We start from the raw sequence: 18,646 nt of genomic DNA, 5'->3' as shown, positions 1-18,646 counted from the left end.
CACTGAAGAGTTATTAAGCCACTATAATCAACCGATCTCACCAGCATGGAAGAACTTCCCTGAGAAGCCCAGATTGAACGTGAAGTTGGGGACATGAATGCGCAGCTCCTTCTGTGTCTCCAACAAGGCCTTAGAAAGTGAGAGGAAAATAAACGTCAGCCGATGCACAGTACATAGTCACGATACTAAAAGGGTGAATTAATGAACTCCAGCACACGCATATTTTATTGTCCAAGTTTTTTGGTAAACACAAATCATGTCCTCCTCCTTGAACCGACACCTTAACGTGGTGGAGGGGTTTGAGTGCCCGAATGATCCCGGGAGCTATGTTGTCGGGGGCTTCATGCCCCTGGTAGGGTCTCCCAAGGCAAACAGGTCCTAGGTGACGGGTCAGACAAAGATCGGTTCAGAAGCCTCTTATGACGACGACACAATCAAGGCAGTTCACGTCGCCCGGATCGGCGTCACCGGGGCCCCATCCTGGAGCCAGGCCTGGGATGGGTGCTCCATGGCGAGCGCCTGGTGGCCGGGTCTTACCCCACGGGGCCCGGCCGGGCACAGCCCGAAAGAGCGACGTGGGGCCGCCCTCCCGTGGGCCCACCACCCGCAGGAGGATCCATAAGGGGCCGGTGCAGAGAGATCTGGGCGGCAGTCGACGGCAGGGGCCTCGGCGACCAGATCTCCGGACACAGAGACTAACTCTGGGGACATGGAATGTCACCTCGCTGGGGGGGAAAGAGCCTGAGCTTGTGCGGGAGGTTGAGCGATACCGACTAGATATAGTCGGCCTCACCTCCACGCACAGTTTGGGCTCTGGAACCCATCTCCTCGAGAGGGGCTGGACGCTCCACTTCTCTGGTGTTGCCCGCGGGGAGAGGCGGCGGGCTGGTGTGGGCTTGCTGATAGCCCCTCAGCTCAGCCGCCACGTGTTGGAGTTTACCCCGGTGAACGAGAGGGTCGCGTCCCTCCGCCTTCGGGTGGGGGACAGGTCTCTCACTGTTGTGGCGGCCTACGGGCCGAACAGCAGTGCAGAGTACCCGGCCTTCTTGGAGTCCTTGGGAGGGGTACTGGACAGTGCACCGACCGGGGACTCCGTTGTTCTACTGGGGGACTTCAACGCCCACGTGGGCAATGACAGTGACACCTGGAGAGGAGTGATCGGGAAGAACGGCTTCCCCGATCTGAACCCGAGCGGTGTTCAGTTATTGGACTTCTGTGCTAGCCACGGATTGTCCATAACGAACACCATGTTCAAGCACAAGGGTGTCCATCAGTGCACATGGCACCAGGACACCCTAGGCCGGAGGTCAATGATCGACTTAGTTGTCGTGTCATCAGACCTCCGGCCGCGTGTCTTGGACACTCGGGTGAAGAGAGGGGCAGAGTTGTCAACCGATCACCACCTGGTGGTGAGTTGGATCCGCTGGCGGAGGAGGAAGCCGGACAGACTTGGCAGACCCAAGCGCATTGTGAGGGTCTGTTGGGAACGTCTAGTGGAGCCCTCTGTCAGTAGAGTATTCAACTCGCACCTCCGGGAGAGCTTCTCCCATGTCCCGGGGGAGGCTGGGGACATTGAGTCCGAGTGGACCATGTTCTCCGCCTCCATTGTTGATGCGGCTGCTCGGAGCTGTGGTCGCAAGGTCTCCGGTGCCTGTCGTGGCGGCAACCCCCGAACCCGGTGGTGGACACCGGAAGTAAGGGATGCCGTCAGACTAAAGAAGGAGGCCTATCAGGCCACTCTGGCTTGTAGGTCTCCGGAGGTCATCGACGGGTATCGGCAGGCCAAGCGAGCCGCGGCTCGTGCTGTCGCAGAGGCAAAAACCCGGGCCTGGGAGGAGTTCGGGGAGGCCATGGAGGAGGACTATCGGTCGGCACCAAAGAAATTCTGGCAAACCGTCCGGCGCCTCAGGAAGGGGAAGCAGTGTCTCACAAACACCGTTTACGGTGCGGGTGGAGGCCTGCTGACCTCGACTGGGGATGTCGTCGGACGGTGGAAGGAATACTTTGAGGATCTCCTTAATCCCTCAGTCACGTCTTCTGAAGAGGAAGTAGAGACCGGGGACTCGGAGGCTGGCTCATCCATCACCCAAGCTGAAGTCACTGAGGTTGTACGCAAACTCCTCGGTGGCAGGGCTCCGGGGGTGGATGAGATCCGCCCTGAGTACCTAAAGTATCTGGATGTTGTAGGACTGTCTTGGTTGACACGTCTCTGCAACATCGCGTGGCGTTCGGGGACCGTGCCTCTGGACTGGCAGACCGGGGTGGTGGTCCCTCTGTTCAAGAAGGGGGACCGGAGGGTGTGTTCCAACTATAGAGGGATCACACTCCTCAGCCTCCCGGGTAAGGTCTATTCCAAGGTACTGGAGAGGAGAATCCGACCGATAGTCGAACCTCGGATTCAGGAGGAGCAGAGTGGTTTTCGTCCCGGTCGTGGAACACTGGACCAGCTCTATACCCTCCATCGGGTGCTCGAGGGTTCATGGGAGTTTGCCCAACCAGTCCACATGTGCTTTGTGGATCTGGAGAAGGCTTTTGACCGTGTCCCTCGGGGTGTCCTTTGGGGGGTGCTCCGGGAGTACGGGGTCCGGGGCCCTTTGCTCAGGGCTGTCCGGTCCCTGTATGACCGGAGCAGGAGCTGTGTTCGCATTGCCGGCAGTAAGTCAGACCTGTTCCCAGTGCATGTTGGACTCCGCCAGGGCTGCCCTGTGTCACCGGTTCTGTTCATAATTTTTATGGACAGAATTTCTAGGCGCAGTCAGGGGTCGGAGGGGGTCCGGTTTGGGGACCACAGGATCTCATCTCTGCTGTTTGCAGACGATGTTGTCCTGATGGCTCCATCAAACCCGGACCTGCAACATGCACTGGGACGGTTTGCAGCCGAGTGTGAAGCGGCTGGGATGAGAATCAGCACCTCCAAATCCGAGGCCATGGTTCTCGACCGGAAAAAGGTGGCTTGCCCTCTCCAGGTGGGTGGGGTGTCCTTGCCCCAAGTGGAGGAGTTCAAGTATCTCGGGGTCTTGTTCACGAGTGAGGGAAGGATGGAGCGTGAGATCGACAGGCGGATCGGTGCAGCGGCTGCAGTGATGCAGTCGCTGCATCGGACCGTTGTGGTAAAGAGGGAGCTGAGCCGAAAGGCAAAGCTCTCTATTTCCCGGTCGGTCTACGTTCCTACCCTCACCTATGGTCATGAGCTTTGGGTAGTGACCGAAAGAACAAGATCGCGGATACAAGCGGTCGAAATGAGTTTCCTCCGCCGTGTGGCTGGGCGCTCCCTTAGAGATAAGGTGAGGAGCTCGGCCACACGGGGGGAGCTCGGAGTAGAGCCGCTGCTCCTCCACGTCGAGAGGAGCCAGCTGAGGTGGCTCGGGCATCTGTTCCGGATGCCTCCTGGGCGCCTCCCTCGGGAGGTGTTTCAGGCATGTCCCACCGGGAAGAGGCCCCGGGGAAGACCCAGGACACGCTGGAGAGACTATGTCTCTCGGCTGGCCTGGGAACGCCTCGGGATCCCCCCGGAGGAGTTAGAGGAAGTGTCTGGGGAGAGGGAAGTCTGGGAGTCCCTGCTCAGACTGCTGCCCCCGCGACCCGGCCCCGGATAAAGCGGCAGAAGATGGATGGATGGATGGACAAATCATGTCCCAGCTGCATCTCTCTTTACTTTATTCTGTTTGATACATTTCTCTTCTCTGATTCGAGTGTTTGTTTCATTTGATCTTCATACTCCCAGATCACCCCCTCTCCACTCACTCCATCTTGTCAGGGTGTGATTCATTTCTAAAAGTGCTGCCAGTGAGCAGGCCTTGAAGCTTCCACCACAACTTTCACTGCAGTCTCTGCCTCACACATGCGAGGGGTCTGTTTTGCTCTGAGGGGACGCGGGCAGGAGCTTTTCAACATTCTTTGTATGTCTCTGGGCCCCTGAAATATTCATTGCTGTGGAGCTTCTGTGACAGTGTGAGTAGTGGGGCCTGTCAGCTTTGAGCGGCCTACTGGGACAAACACATTCAACAGAAGAGGAGGAAAAGGGGTTCTAGATGACTGGCAGAGGGCAGCCGACAGTATGTACGGGTTTTAGATTTTAGGTAAAGTTTTAAAATAGTCATATTTACTTCATGTTAAACCCACCTTCACATCTGGCACCTTCATGCGGGTGCCCTCCTTTCCGACAAAGATGTCATCTATGTCCACCAGAAGATAGCGGTCCAAGGACAGGGACAGTCTCTTCCCTGTCAGAAAGGCCACAGCGTCCACAAACACCAACTTGTGCAGCCAAAAGACCAGGTTATTGCCAAACAGGACCCTTTGGATGCCGTCATGGAGCCCCAGGTCCTGCACCACAGAGGGGAGCAGGGCCGCGTTTTGCCCGATAGAGGCCACACTGTCAGCAGACTGAGTCTTTGCCAGCAGTACAGGCTCGTATGTGGAGTGGTTTGACTGGAACACGGTCCAATCGTCCCCGGGAAGTGGTCCAGGCAGGGGCTGCCCTGACCGAGTGATAAACAGGAGCGGGGACTTCGGGTTCACGGTGCAGTCTTTCAGACCCAAGTTGGAGTGAAGGAAAAGTGGGAAGCCTTTGAGCTGGGCACTGAGCAGACTGTTTTCATTAGCCTAATGAAAACAGAGTAATCACACAGATTCATCATACACTGGAGTGATGAAGACAGAAATGTATTGCATATAATTTTTCAATTCATCCAATCATGTGTGAAATAAGGACTGCCAGGTCTAGTCAAACGTGAAGGCAGAGACAGCTCATACCTGCTGCTCAATCTGCAGCGCTGACTAGAGTCAAATGAATAAACCTCCTGCAGTGTCCTTTAACATTTGAAGTCTTAGGGGTTTATTATTCATTAAATTCTCCCCTTCAGATGTAGTCATTCTCCAATTCTGTCACATCTCTGTACCACACACACTACTATACTTAATCTTTCACCAGCCTGTGTGTGGAGCGCTCACATCAGAGTAATATTAAATCATAACCATCTGTGTTTAGATGCTCATAACAACTTCAGTTGATCTTGTCCTTGAGACATTTTCTGATCTCCGTTTAGCAAGAAGTGTTCTGTATACAGCCCAACTTTAATTACACAGGAAGTTATTGGCTTGCAATGATAATGCATTGCTTGCTAGTTAAAAGAAAGAAGACAAAAAAAAAAAATCTGAAATGTGTTTAATATACTATAATTATCATCATAATTGTCATCCTCATCCTTGTTATACATCCTTCCGGTGTGAAAATCAACACCTCCATGTTAACCCAGATCACATGTTTGCATCATTGAAATGCACATTGTACACTCCCCAATAGACAGTAAATCCCAGTGGGGTTTCCTAACCTTCACCTACACCGACCACAATCTATGCCTCCTCGTCCCTCTCTATATTCTTCTTGTGGCTCAGAGATGGTGATTAAAACCATAAACTGGCCTTCGGCAAACAGGCACAACTAGGAATTACTGGGAAAGACCGGAGGAGAGGTAGAAATTGATAAAGAGCCAAAAAAAATAAAAGTCAGTGAAAGAAGAGAGATCACAGCAGTGCAATGGGACCAAGTGATATTGGAGCCGACAGGTCTTTCTAACCTATGAGTCCCATCTCCTGAGACGGAGCAGATGGACAGGGCCCGATGTGTGAGAGGAGAGATTTACCTTGAAGAAGCCGATGATGCCGACACCGTACTCCACACAGTATTTGTCCAGCAGCTCCCTGTTCCACGCGTCCAGGTTCACGTACTTCAGGATATTTTCATAAATTACCAGTGTGAATCGCCCTCTCTCTTTGTCCGTTAATGTGGGCATGTCTCCTTTACCAGGGGATATCTCTGTCCTATAGCGGAAACGGCCCGATTCCAAAATGGCCACAATTTCCTGACCCAGTTGAGAATACTGGCTCTCCACAAACACCAGAACCACAGGATCTGTCCTTGCTCCTGCAGGGTCTCCTCCTGGACCCCCCGAGACTCCGCGCAGAGGTAAAAGCCTCGACGGGATGACACGAAGGTCGTCTGAGTCGGCCGACGCACCCTCTGACCCGGACACGCCCCCTCCCGAAGGCTCCAGCTCCCGCTTGACGCCATACAGGAAGTAGGCTGAGATGAAGACGCTGATGGTGCAGAAGAGGAAGAGCAGGAGCAGGGAGGTCTGCAAGGGGAGGAGACGCACCAGCCGTCGGACACGGGTCACGCATCCCAGCATCGTCTCTTGGGCCGCTCTGCCCCGCCAGCCAGGCTACACGCTGCGGGGCGTGCTTACACAAAAGTCTACAAGGACTATTTACAATTGTTTCAGTCTCAAAGTCTCAATATGGAGAAAAACACAAACCATGCGAAGGAAGCAGCCGCAGCAGCGACTGGGGAAAGAAAGGACACGGTCTCACAATGGCTCGCCCTCATACTGCAGCACTGCTTATGTCACCATGGCAGAGAGTTGGGGGCCTCACAGACTGATGCCTCGGAGGCAGCGTTGGGACGTGTCAGTGCAGAGAGATGATAGAAGACTCCATCACCTGTCTGTCATGTGAATCACCCAACCATGTCCTGACTGGATCTAGACCCACAGTTTTGATTGGAGGATGATCTCTGGAGGAAAGATGGGCCACACAGGTCATCACAGCATAACCATCCCCACAGGATGCTCTTCTGACCTGGAAAAAAATAGGGGGGAAATTGTTACATTGAGAACCAGGACTGGACTTCTATAGCAATAACCACTTTTTTTTTTGAGTGGGCTCAGTTGTGTGGGGGATGCATGTGTGACTGCCACGTGCCAAAACTCCCAAACTCCACACTAGTCACAGTAAAACTTGCCAGCCTCCTCCGCACTCACACACGCACTTATGCACTCAGGCCTGTGTGTCCGTAAATGTAAACTCATGCCTGCGCTTCCAAATAATCAATAGGCAGAGTGGCAGTGACAACAAAAGCTTCAGGCGAGCCAATCTTCATTTTAGTCCAGTAAGACTGACTGTGAAGCCATCGCCTGTGGGGACACTCGCTTTCCATTTCCTTCAAATCCTTACCAGCGCCCAGACACAAATAGAGGACACAAAGAAAGGAAAGAAAGCTGATGGGCCAACTTCAAAATCAGAGCAGTGGTTTACAATGACAGAATTGGCAGCAATGAACCAAGATCTTACAGAAATGCTTTTCTGTTTAGTCATACCTCCACAAACATATCACAAACTGCAGCCTTTAAGTCAATATTCATCAAATAAAGTGTGAGTGTACAAATTGTGCGGCGCAGGACACTGTGAACTCGGACACAATTCTTCCATTTAGAGACTATGCAGAGAGAAGTGGCAGACCATCATAACCTTTGCATGCTCAGTCCATTAAAACACAGGGCTGTTGAGGTGCGCAATCACCACTTAAAAACCCTTGAGAGTGGCTTGTACAGCCACTGTGAGCCACAACCATCTTAACACAAAAGCATTGAACAATGTCCACCAAAGCCATTAGGACTCATCATAATCACATTAATAGACATAAAATGAACTTGATAAAGCCATCAATGGGTTTATACGGAGCACTATAATTTGAGTTCTAATTAAAAGGTGCAGCACATTAAAAATACAAGAGAAAGTCACGCCACACTCATTACAGCGATACCTGCCACAACCTTCATTTATCTTGCGCTTAATGCATTATTGATTTTTACAGCGAGACCTGAAAATGGCAAGATTTCAGATAATTCATAGATTAGTTTCTTTTAAGAAATCCTTTTATAAAACATATCAGATAATGCAAAGTGGGGTTTCTTTTACCAATAAGAGGGTGAGAAGACTTCAGAAGACAGGCTCAAGTATAGACTATATAGTGATGGCAGCACTGTAACATGTATGACTATAAATATAACAGTAATATTTAAAGCTTTAGTGCCATCAAAGGTAGTGTTGTAATAACAGCAGTATATGTCTTGAAGTAGGAGAGAAATGAGGAATTACACCAACTTGGGGTAAATATATACATTTGGTATCGATTTGAAGCGATTAACAATACGATAATATCGTAATATACGAGGTAATCAAATATTTCTTTGTTAAACCACAGCATGCAAACTTGATACGAAATATACTTATTTTAAATCATTAAAACTGAATATATCAAATGTTTCCTTTCTCTAAACAAGCAATACATTTGTTGCTCAAGCACAAAATATGTTAGTAAAATATACGAAAAATACTTTGAGACAGCAGCCCATGTACCACCAGATTTATCATAATGATACATCAATATTTTTGCACACCGTTTTGGAATCAATTATTCCTCTACCGTTACACTGACTATAATACGTAAATTAATTTATTTGTCCATGTCACTGTAGAAAAAGTTTCAAAAAGGTAAATCTTGTTTCAAATTTGATGCAAAAGTAATTTTCAATCTGAGGACCTGGGTACCCCGCCTAAGGCCCGAAGTCACTGGGATAGGCTCCAGTCACCCGCGACCCCGAAAGGGAACAAGCGGTAGAAAATGGATGGATGGATGGATGGACCTGGACTACTTCATACTGCTCTGAGCCGAGTAAGCCCCGCCCTCAGGGAGGAGTTTTACCTAAAACTAACCAGCTTTTGTGTACCCATTAAACCTCTAATGACCCATTACAAGGAAGCCAAAACTTCTTGATTAGGAAAATATTGTAAGAATGAACTTTGAAGCTTTTTATCCAATTTTACCCATGTAACAACATAAGAGCTTTTAGGTTTTGAGGAAACGGTAGTTGAATTGAAGAACGGTCTTTCACCACTGCTATAGCTTCAATGTAATCAAGCTCTGCACTTTGGCAGTGCTGCAGCCTGCAGCCATGTTTTAACAGGATCTTTTTTGAATCTTATAGCAAAAGAAGAGATGGCTCTTCTCTCTTAGCTTTTTCCAAGTTCCTCTCTTCTCAGGAAAGCGCAGTAATGTGGGGAGGAAAAGCAGTGAGCGTTTACTGAATGTATCACAAAAAACATTGGGGCTTGTAGCTCGCAGATTGACCCCTTTAATATCTTTGTTTGTTTGTTCTTAAAAGAAACCGGGAGCGTGCTACGGCATAGCAGAGCACGATCAGCCGCAGGAAATGAGAGCGGCACAAATCGGAGAGCAGGGGAGATACCCGCGGATGACTTCTAACATGGCGCTGGGAGCAAACCGTTTCCATGTATTTTTATGTCGCCAAATTTCAAGCACCACCAAGACAGTCTATTTATACATTTGCGGTTTAGCTCAAAATTATTTCGTGAAACACACAGCAGGGTGTTCAAGTTTATTACTCACACATTTTACAGTGTTTTTGCTCATTAGGTGCAAATCAGTGCTGCATAATTTAGTGCAGTGAGTGGAAGTAAAAACATATGAGAATCTGCATGCAGTTGGCACGTTTTACACACTTTATTGACGGGAGCTGCTGATTACATTTTGGGCATTGTGCGATCTGGCCAAGATGACGGCCATTTCTATGCCGTTTGCGGTTGAAGATTATTCAAACGATGTCACCGTTGAGCATTGTTGATCCTAATGACAGTCGACGTGGCTGGAGTGAGGAGAAGACGCATAAACGGACCATTAGGGACAGAAGCCTCCTCCCGATGCGACACTTCATTTCCGTTGTTCCTAAGACTGGTCAAACGCTAGGAATGATAATCTATTAGACAATTGTGAATGAAAGTAGATTAAGGATTTTACTAGGGTTGACAAACACTGCGATGATTAAATTTGTGATATGTTTTTAATAATGGGATTCCGTTCACATCCAGAAGAATTGACAAAAATACTGAAATATGAAACTATTAACTACAGTAATCACAAGCATTTCAGAGCATGTTTGTACAGATTTAACTACAGGGTTTGCAGCTTTTACGCCGAACATCCATCCATCCATTTTCTACCGCTTATTATATTATATATTTCTAGTATTTCAGTATCCAACATTAAGAACATGAACATTTACTGCATGTTTCCTTTAACAGCAATCACTAAGTACAAGGTATAATTATGTATACTCATTCTGAACACACAAACGGGGGGAAAAAACAGCTGCTACATCTGGTATAAAGCAGCATTCAGCCATTTCCCCCTTTCCCAATACAAACAGTGTTGTGATAGCGAATAGGCCTAAAAGCAAAGCAGATCTCAAATGTCAACACACCCATATTATTTGGCTAGCGTTTCGGTTCCAGTGCAGCTTTTAAGTAACGAAACACAAGCTCCGTCAGCTCCAATAATAGATTTAGGAAATGAAGAGGGGAAAAATGACAATATAAAGATTTCACAGAAGCAGCCAGGAGATGTGTTAGTTTTAAAACGAGGCAAAAACGTGCACAGAGACCAGAGTGTTGCCGAGTGCCAGAAAGTGTCAGTGCCTCAAGTCATGCATAAAGGGAAGTAGATGAAGACTAATGTGGATCTGCCGGCCAAGTTTTCATGCTCCATACTGAAAAAGCAGCTAAATATCTGTATATAACTGCACACATGCACAGGGCTGAAAGTGTCCCAGAAGGAGAGGGGGCAGAGCGCGGAGAAGGGTGAAAAAGACATCAACGGGGAGCTCGAGGGAACGCGGGCTGGTAGGTGCAAGGAGGAGAGAAATGCCCCCCCAAGGTGATAATCAATTAAATTTAAATATTGTCTTCATCATTTTTACAGCAGCACGCCGGTGAAGAGGGAACAAGCAGGGGAACAATGTAGAGCTGAACAATTTGGTTTGAGACAGATTTTTAAAACAAAAATGCAGTTCACCAACAGGAGCGCCGCAATTTTTGGAGAAACGTGTGCAAACATTTCAGGACATGCATGTACTACGGGTTTAGCCGGTCTTTTACATAAGAGGAACCAAAACTGCTGATAATTGAAGCCATTTAGTAACAGTGGGCACTTACGGTAAATAACTTGTACTGTACAATGCGTGGGGTAATTACATTCGAGTATACCATTTAACAAATTATACACAAAGCATTTAGTAATGATGAGAGGTACCGATTAAAAAAACTTAATATTGCAACCGTCGATTTAGAAATATGCAAAATTATAACAGTTTTAAACCAAAAACTGCTAAACGCTGCAAAGATATTTTGTCTCAAACGGGAGTCTAAAAAAAGATCCCAAAAGCCGGTTTGGCATCTCTGCTGTTACGCTGTATCCACGACTGTGTGAAGGTTGCATCAGTGCCTCGCCTCTACTTAACGACGCAGTTTTCAGCACATGTCCATTGTCTTTGAGTCACTTTTTAACAGCGCCACCAAGGAAACTGGCACATGCATTACAACGTTCTCAGGCGTCTTTAGTGGATGCACACATTTAAAGAAACGCTTCCATGTTTACAGAAGACATGAAAAACTATCGGTTTTGTTTGGATGTGGCCTAAAAATAACTAAATTGTACCGTGATATTTTTTGCACTTTTGTGGCAAATTTAGGAGATATTTCTCTTTATACTATACTTGAACGTCAACCGAGACGTTTTCAAGTATGTATACAATATCTAAAAACTAAAGATGGTCTGATGTGAATTTTTTTGAACAAATACAAGGGGTGTGCCTCACTGACAAAATGAATATTCAATATATTTTTGTAATAGCGTGATAATATTCTGATTATGACAATCCAACAAAAAATGAAAAGAAATTAAAACTTGTAATAGTTTAACACAGGTTCAACACCCTCAACTAATACATTCAGACATGTTTTAATTAGCACAAAAAATGTCTGTAAAACTAATCGCAAAAGAGCAGAAATAAAGCTTTTTTCATTTATCAGCTTTTTTGTAGCATTGTTCAACTATAAACGATATACTCTGTCAATAATATTTTGCATATCTTCAAAACAACGTTACCAATATTACCAACCTTTTGATACATAGTCCACCCCAATGTCCAATATTTGTCGATACAGATATTAAGACCACAAATTTGTTACGTTACAGTAAAGTTCGCCAATTGACTTATGTAAAAATAACTAAACGTTTTCATCTGGGATATAAAATCATTTGCTGCATGATTGCATAAACAAACAGTAACAGCTCTTGTATTTTACATTTTACTCATCTGATGTACTACTGAGAACAGTCAAAACATAAAATAAAAATATTAAAAACAAGGATTAATTTCTGTCAATATTACCCAACCCTACTTTTTACTTCAACTTCAGATCTACTATTTAGAACTCCGAATAATGAGTGGCGTGTAGTTCTTGGCTGGTGCCAGCGTACAGAAGTGGGACGGTGGGTGGTCAGCGCTCTGCTCCCAGTGCGTGTGATGGGCAGCGGGCCAGAGTCGCACTGTTAGATTAATGAGAGACGGTGAGGAGCCGGTGCTCAGCTGCAACAACTCTCTATTGGATAAACAACATTACGACGGACCATATGTAGTCTCACATGTCTCCATCTCTCCCCCGCATGCTCGTCCTCACCCCTCTGTGGCCTTGTTGTTTCAGAGTGTGAATAAGACGAAAGGGTCCCAGGCCGAGCGAGGGACTTGGTACATTAACACTGTCAAGTTGAGTTGCACAAGCTGTGGGTGATCGCCTGGACAAATAAACGTCTTAAAAGAGGCTAAAGCTCAAGAGTGCAAACTGTTTTTTCCCTCAGGTCATTAAACGGCTCAACAATTCAAACCCAATTGTCCCATACATCATGGCATTGTCATGATATGCACCTTGTATAATCGAAGTGGCGGGAAAAGTAGATATAACACATTTACAGGACAAACTTGGACGGTTTGGAAAGAAAAAAAAACGTTGCCGTTTATGTACTAGTATTAAACCACATGGCAATTTTATAGACTTTCGTTTAAAAAAAGTGTCCTTTTTATTATATTTTAAAATTATTGTGGTATCAAAAGCAATCAAGCATTTTCCTTAATATCAAAATTGTGACTGTAATTTAGTTTGTTACAACACTATAAAATACCATTGTGAATTATATACAAATGTGTTGTTCTCGTTTATTTTAATTTAAGTATGAAATTATAACTTCCAAGGTTTGGCCACATTAGGATTAAAGTTACACAATCAATCAACAATGAAAAGGTAAACTCCTATTTTGTAAAACATGCTGAATGGACCAACTATGTTAGATTGTGATAACAATATTTGCAGAACTAGCAGGAGCAGTAATAACAGCAGCAGTTAGAGCGTGTAATGAAGAAGTAATTGTAAAGTAACAGTAAAATGTGATCAGATTTATAACTCACAAAAAGGACTTTTACAGATACATGTGCCAGAATCTAAAATAAAAAGCATTTAAACTAGATCTCATCTATAAAGACGATATCGGTGGCACATGTATAAATATTGTGGTACTAAAACTTTAAAAAATGACTGCGCTGGCCTACTTTTGAAGTGGCCGATCTCTTTAAAAAACGTAAAGTGCTCTGTGACCCTCTCCACTTTGCTCCTGGCTGCGTCCCCTCACATCTAGGAACAAGGGAGTGACCGAAATAAACGATGACCTGTCGTGTGCTTGGCAACCGCACACTCTCTATGGAAACAGCTGAATTACGCCGCGCTCAAAGACGGAGAAAGAGGTTATACACGGGACAGCCACGAAAGGGCCATTGTGAGTGTCGATCTACAGCTCAGCGTGTGGATCACAACGCGCAGGCCCCGGAGATTCATTAAAACCTCCACAAACAAACAAACCAGCTTCAATTTGCCGGAGCTTCGTCCCATGGGAAAGATGGTGCAGGACATACATTTAAGATGGATTGAAAAGACACATTTTGCGCCAGGGCATTGGGTCAAGGTTAAATGGGTAAGAATGACGCCAGTGTAATCCCTGATCAGTAATCCTGTTAATCTCGACACTGCAAACAGTACAAAATGTGCTTATGCTGGCTGTGTTGGTGCAGGAGATGCCTGGAAGGGATTAGGAAATGAGACACAATAGAGGCACGCTGCAGTGGATTGAGTGAAGTGGCAGGAGAGATGTGGCTCTGTTATGGCAACCCACTTGAGTGTCGATCGAGATTACCAATTACAGAATAACAACTCCAATCAGTTTGGGAAACTCAGTTTTGGTTGAATCAAACATAAAAAAAATCAAACATGAAAAAAACAAAAAAACAAAGCAGAATGAAGACAAAATAAAAACTGTTGCAACTAAGGCTGATTGATGGAAATAATTATGAGCTGAATTGTCATGACTATAATTTTAGCCATATTCAATTACTTCTATACTGGCAAAATTAACCTTTAGAAAAAAAGACCTAATATACAGTATATTGTGACACTCTTGCTTAAAAGCCTTAGAAAAGTGTCTTTGCTCCAGGTGGATGAGGGGCAGAATTAACCACATCATTCTGAACAGGTGGTCATCTATTATGCTTTCCATTACATTACATTTATCTGAATAATTGAAGTAATTTAAATGATTGTACAATTGCTACTGCAGCCAATAAATTAGTTAGTAATAAGTTACTCTGCATGCAATTATAATTGTGGGTGTTAGTTATTGATTTAGCCCAGTTTTGACAAAAACATCTGAATATTGTTCAACACATTTCTGTGGGATTGACATAATATAGTTTCAATATTGTCATCGGGATACTCTAATTTTCTCTAAACTTTACCAAGGGAGGTATCATCAATGCCATTACTCATTGTGTTTTCTGTGTTTTTCCAAGCGAGTTGGCCTAGAGCAAAAACTGTTCAATCAATATAAAATCCCAATGAGTCTATTATTATTATGCATCTTCTGTGGCTGGTGATCCAAGGCTTAAGCTGTGAAATACTGTGGAGCCTGGTGCCATCTCCCTCCTCTGCCTCCTCCCACTGCTCGGCCAATCTGAATACACAAGCAGGCACTTTCAATCTCGCCGCAAACATTTATAGCAAGACATCCTCTGCCTCCGTCTCATCAATTCATTTGGTGCCGCCGCCTGAAGGACGGGGGGACTTGGGAAGGAAATGTCGTTTTTGCCTCCTAATTCCGCACACGGGCGACTTTCGGACCATTTCACCGGCGTAAAACCATGCAGCCGAATTATCATCATTCTTCAGCGTCTCCATTTACTGTCCCCAAGAATGAGGCAATTTCACACAAGGAGAAAGCATTTTTTTTCCACCCTCAATTCGCCCCTCCAACTACAATTTTATCTCAAGGCCCTACTTAAAGACCCCCGATCCCGCCTCTGCAGTAATTGAAATGACTGTGGTGTTATTTGTTGACACAGTATTGGAGGAAAGACAGAGAATCATCTTTAAATCTGATGAGGGGGCCCAATAACAAACTAAAATGTATGTTTACCGACAGTGAACAGTCTCTGGAGCCACTATCCAGCTGGTCTAAAATACATTTATCACTCAAGTCTCCCAACGCTAGGTCCTTCCCCATTAAGGATTACGTCGCTTGCCATCAACACACAATGAAGATAACCTGAGCTGGCACTGCATAATGTTATGATTACTCATTAATATTACGTAGGGACGATTAGGAGCGAGATGAATCAAAACACTGGAGAAAAATAAAATATACATGACAAGCAGGGCTGCCGATCCGCCCCATCTTCCTCAGATCTGTGCTCTCAAGTGAAAAGAACAGAGGACATGTGCGCGGGGATACAAGAGCGGTGCAAAAGGAACATCGTCTCAAAAGGGAAAACGCTGGTGTGGCTCTGCAGCGGGAGCCGTGGGAGGAGACCGTGGCCAGCGCTAAGAGGGAGTCATTAGGAGGCAGCGAAATGGAGAAATGGAGACTGCAGTGCTCCCCAGGGCGGCAGGTGGAGCGGCGACGGGGCCGGGACACCTTCGTCAATAGCCTCGATCACCTTCAGCGGGCACATAAAATAAAACCTGCAGCTACGTCGCCCAGAACTGCTCACAACCGTAGGGCTATTTATAGACACGGTGGCCCATATACAAAAGCATGGGGACACTGCATCTGTAGAACAAACAAATGAATGTGCCACTGGTAAAATTTATAGTAGATTCTTATTAGGAGGTGATTGAAAAAAACAACAAAACAGGAACAGCAACGCTCGAATACAACATTTTCTAGACAATGGACCTAAAGTAAAATGACATTAAACAAATATAGTAGATTCTTATTTAGGGATAGAGCTGACAGATTTGGGAAACTTTTGATTTTCTGATCAGAATTGCAGTAGCGATTTGTGTTTCTATGATTACATTCTGTTCAAAGTTCAAATTTTAAAAACATGTTCAAGAGACTGACATGTGAAAAGACAAACTATGTATATTTAGGCTTGTACTGATCTAAACAGTTTTTAAAATCACAGAATAAAAAAATTACGGTGCTTCAAAATTTGCCACCTTTGCGATTTGTTAATTGCGGCCACTCAAATTGCAATCTTGATTCCATTGCAATTAATCTTACATTTAGTCATGTCAAGATTATTTGGATAATTCAGTGGTTCTCAAAGTGAGGGTCTCGAACCACTGAGCTGAGGGTCGTGAGATGACTTGACAGATAGAATTTTAAAATTATGACACTGGATTTAATCTACGTTTTGATTAATAGAATATTTCAATGACATTAGGTAAAAAATACAATAAGATACACGAAAAATACAATTATAACCCGATTTTAAATGTTTGGCAGGCACAATTTAAATTTTGCAGTGGGTGTCTCGGGTCGATTGCATGCTTTTTGATGGTCCCAGCATGGAAATTTTGGGACCCCCTGGGTTAATTGATAATTGTGATTATTCAGGTCACATTGCAATCATAAGAAAATACATTTCAATTCAATCCATTGTCCAAAAAGAAAACCTTAAATCAAAGTGCTATTTATCTGTTTTTTATGTCCCATTAACTTCACTTTATCATTCAGCTGGTCTTCGACTTGAGGTGATGTAATAAGATAAGATGAGATAAGATTTATGGTCCCACATGGGGAAATTTCATTTTTGCAACGCAGGTAGATACAGAGGAAAAGAACAGATCACTTATAGGAAGTTTGAAAAACACTCAGTGTTTTTGTCAATGTAAGAATTAAAGTAAATTGAAAATGAAATACAATTTTTCATAGTTATGGTGCTATTGATATTGGGACATCACTTCTCTTATTTGCAGATAATAAAAACAAAACCAGGAACAGCAATGCCCAGGGCCATTGTATAGCATTTACAAGATAATGAACCTAAGGGAAAGTTAAAAGTAAAACCACACGATGCCAACATGATTAGACTCGACAGCACGTTAGCCTGAACTCTGTGGACACATTAATAAGATGCACCGAGCAAGTGCACTGATTATGTCAACAAGGAAGAAATAACTGACCCTACTATAAAAGCTCCCTATACGACTGTCTTTGAGTGGCAAGGCAGACTATTATCCAGCAGCCACGGCACAGAAAATGATAGACCACGCTGCATTAAAAAAAATACGTTTTCTTTTTTGTTGATCACATTCAGCGACTTGACATCATGCATATGGATGCCCCGCGGCGCTGAAATTGTGCCGATGACATGTTTATACGTGGAAATTATAGAAAGGACCTGAAGCAATTGAATAACCCAGCTCGCAGGAAGGGGAAGTGCACTCTATTGGGGAGAAATAGGTTTGTAGCGACGCGGACAGCCGGCACAAGGCAGTGGGGAAGCGAACCCAGGCACATTCATCATTTTTGTCAGTGTGGGTTGAAAGGGAGGAGGGGCTACGGGGCTTTCATATATATTAAGTGTAGGTGGAATCAATATGGTGTTTGTGGGGAGAGCGGGGAAGGGTGCAGAGGCCAAATCAATGCGGGTGGGAGTGTCTGTTTGTTCCTTTTGTTTATCTACTGTCATCTCGGGACACGTCTGAAGGACAAGGGGAGCACGGCCGGAGAGCACAATGTCTCTATTGGGACACGGCTCTGGTAATGGGGCTCCACTCTCGAGCGGGACAATGGGCTTCAGTCGGAGGTGAAAGTCATAGAGTGTGTGGCTCATTGGACGTCCGGCTGTCAGTTATGTCCCAAGCACCCGGAGAAATAAATCATTATAAAACTATTGCAAACATCTGTTTGAACATGATATAATAATATAAAGATGGGCAGTACATTGGAATATAGATCTTACATTTTGGGATTAATTTTCATCGTAATTTCAAATTTGTTTAATAATTAACTCAACTAATGCAAGTAAAGACATGTTTTAACACATTTCTGTTGGACTGGACTACCATTATCGGGATACTCCAACATTTTTTTTTTTTTATCAATGATTGAGATATTTTGAGAGATGTAGTATTGAGAGATATATATAGATATAGAGAGATAGAGAGATATGTTGAATCTCAAAATTGGCTTGCCAGCCCTATACACTTCAACCAAATCTCAAATCACCAATTAGGAGGCATAATACAGTGCAATTTACAACAATCTACACTTTTGGTTAACAACATTGTCAACAATATTAGAACAATCCATTTACAAGATTTCCGGAGGTTTTTTTTGTAAAACATTTCCTTAACTGATCCACAAAAAATACTTGGTTGCTGTATACAGTTGCAAAAATTAAAACTAAAGACTAAAATATAAAAAGAAACAATATTATAATAATTATTTAAAAAAGGCAAGAAACAAAACAAGCAACAGTATAAAAAGGAAAATACAAATATTTCCTTGCACGCCTAGAGCCTTGGTATTGAGACAACTATAAATGTGTGATGTATATAATATATATCGGATGACACTGTGGTTTTACATGGTCCCAGATCAAATCAAGTGTCAATT

General features: G+C 44.7%; 1 protein-coding gene across 1 annotated transcript in view; it reads right to left on the bottom strand.

Annotated features, from left to right (window-relative positions):
• The window catches only part of ndst1b (N-deacetylase/N-sulfotransferase (heparan glucosaminyl) 1b), a 45,839-nt gene that overhangs the window by 7,909 nt on the left and 19,284 nt on the right, over nucleotides 1-18,646 (bottom strand). The window contains exons 2-4 of the mRNA XM_072439368.1: nucleotides 5,646-6,639; nucleotides 4,123-4,605; nucleotides 42-129 (exon numbers count right to left, since the gene is read on the bottom strand). Coding sequence (XP_072295469.1) covers nucleotides 42-129; nucleotides 4,123-4,605; nucleotides 5,646-6,191 — 1,117 coding nt within the window. The 5' untranslated portion in view covers nucleotides 6,192-6,639. The remainder of the gene's footprint in view (nucleotides 1-41; nucleotides 130-4,122; nucleotides 4,606-5,645; nucleotides 6,640-18,646) is intronic.

The sequence above is a fragment of the Eucyclogobius newberryi genome, unplaced genomic scaffold (genome assembly GCF_026437365.1).
Source record: "Eucyclogobius newberryi isolate DKJ021-1_F unplaced genomic scaffold, fEucNew1.0.hap1 SCAF_11, whole genome shotgun sequence".
Taxonomy (NCBI): Eukaryota; Metazoa; Chordata; class Actinopteri; order Gobiiformes; family Gobiidae; genus Eucyclogobius; species Eucyclogobius newberryi.
Note: the sequence above shows the minus strand (reverse complement) of the source record. Positions and strands in the feature narration are given on the sequence as shown.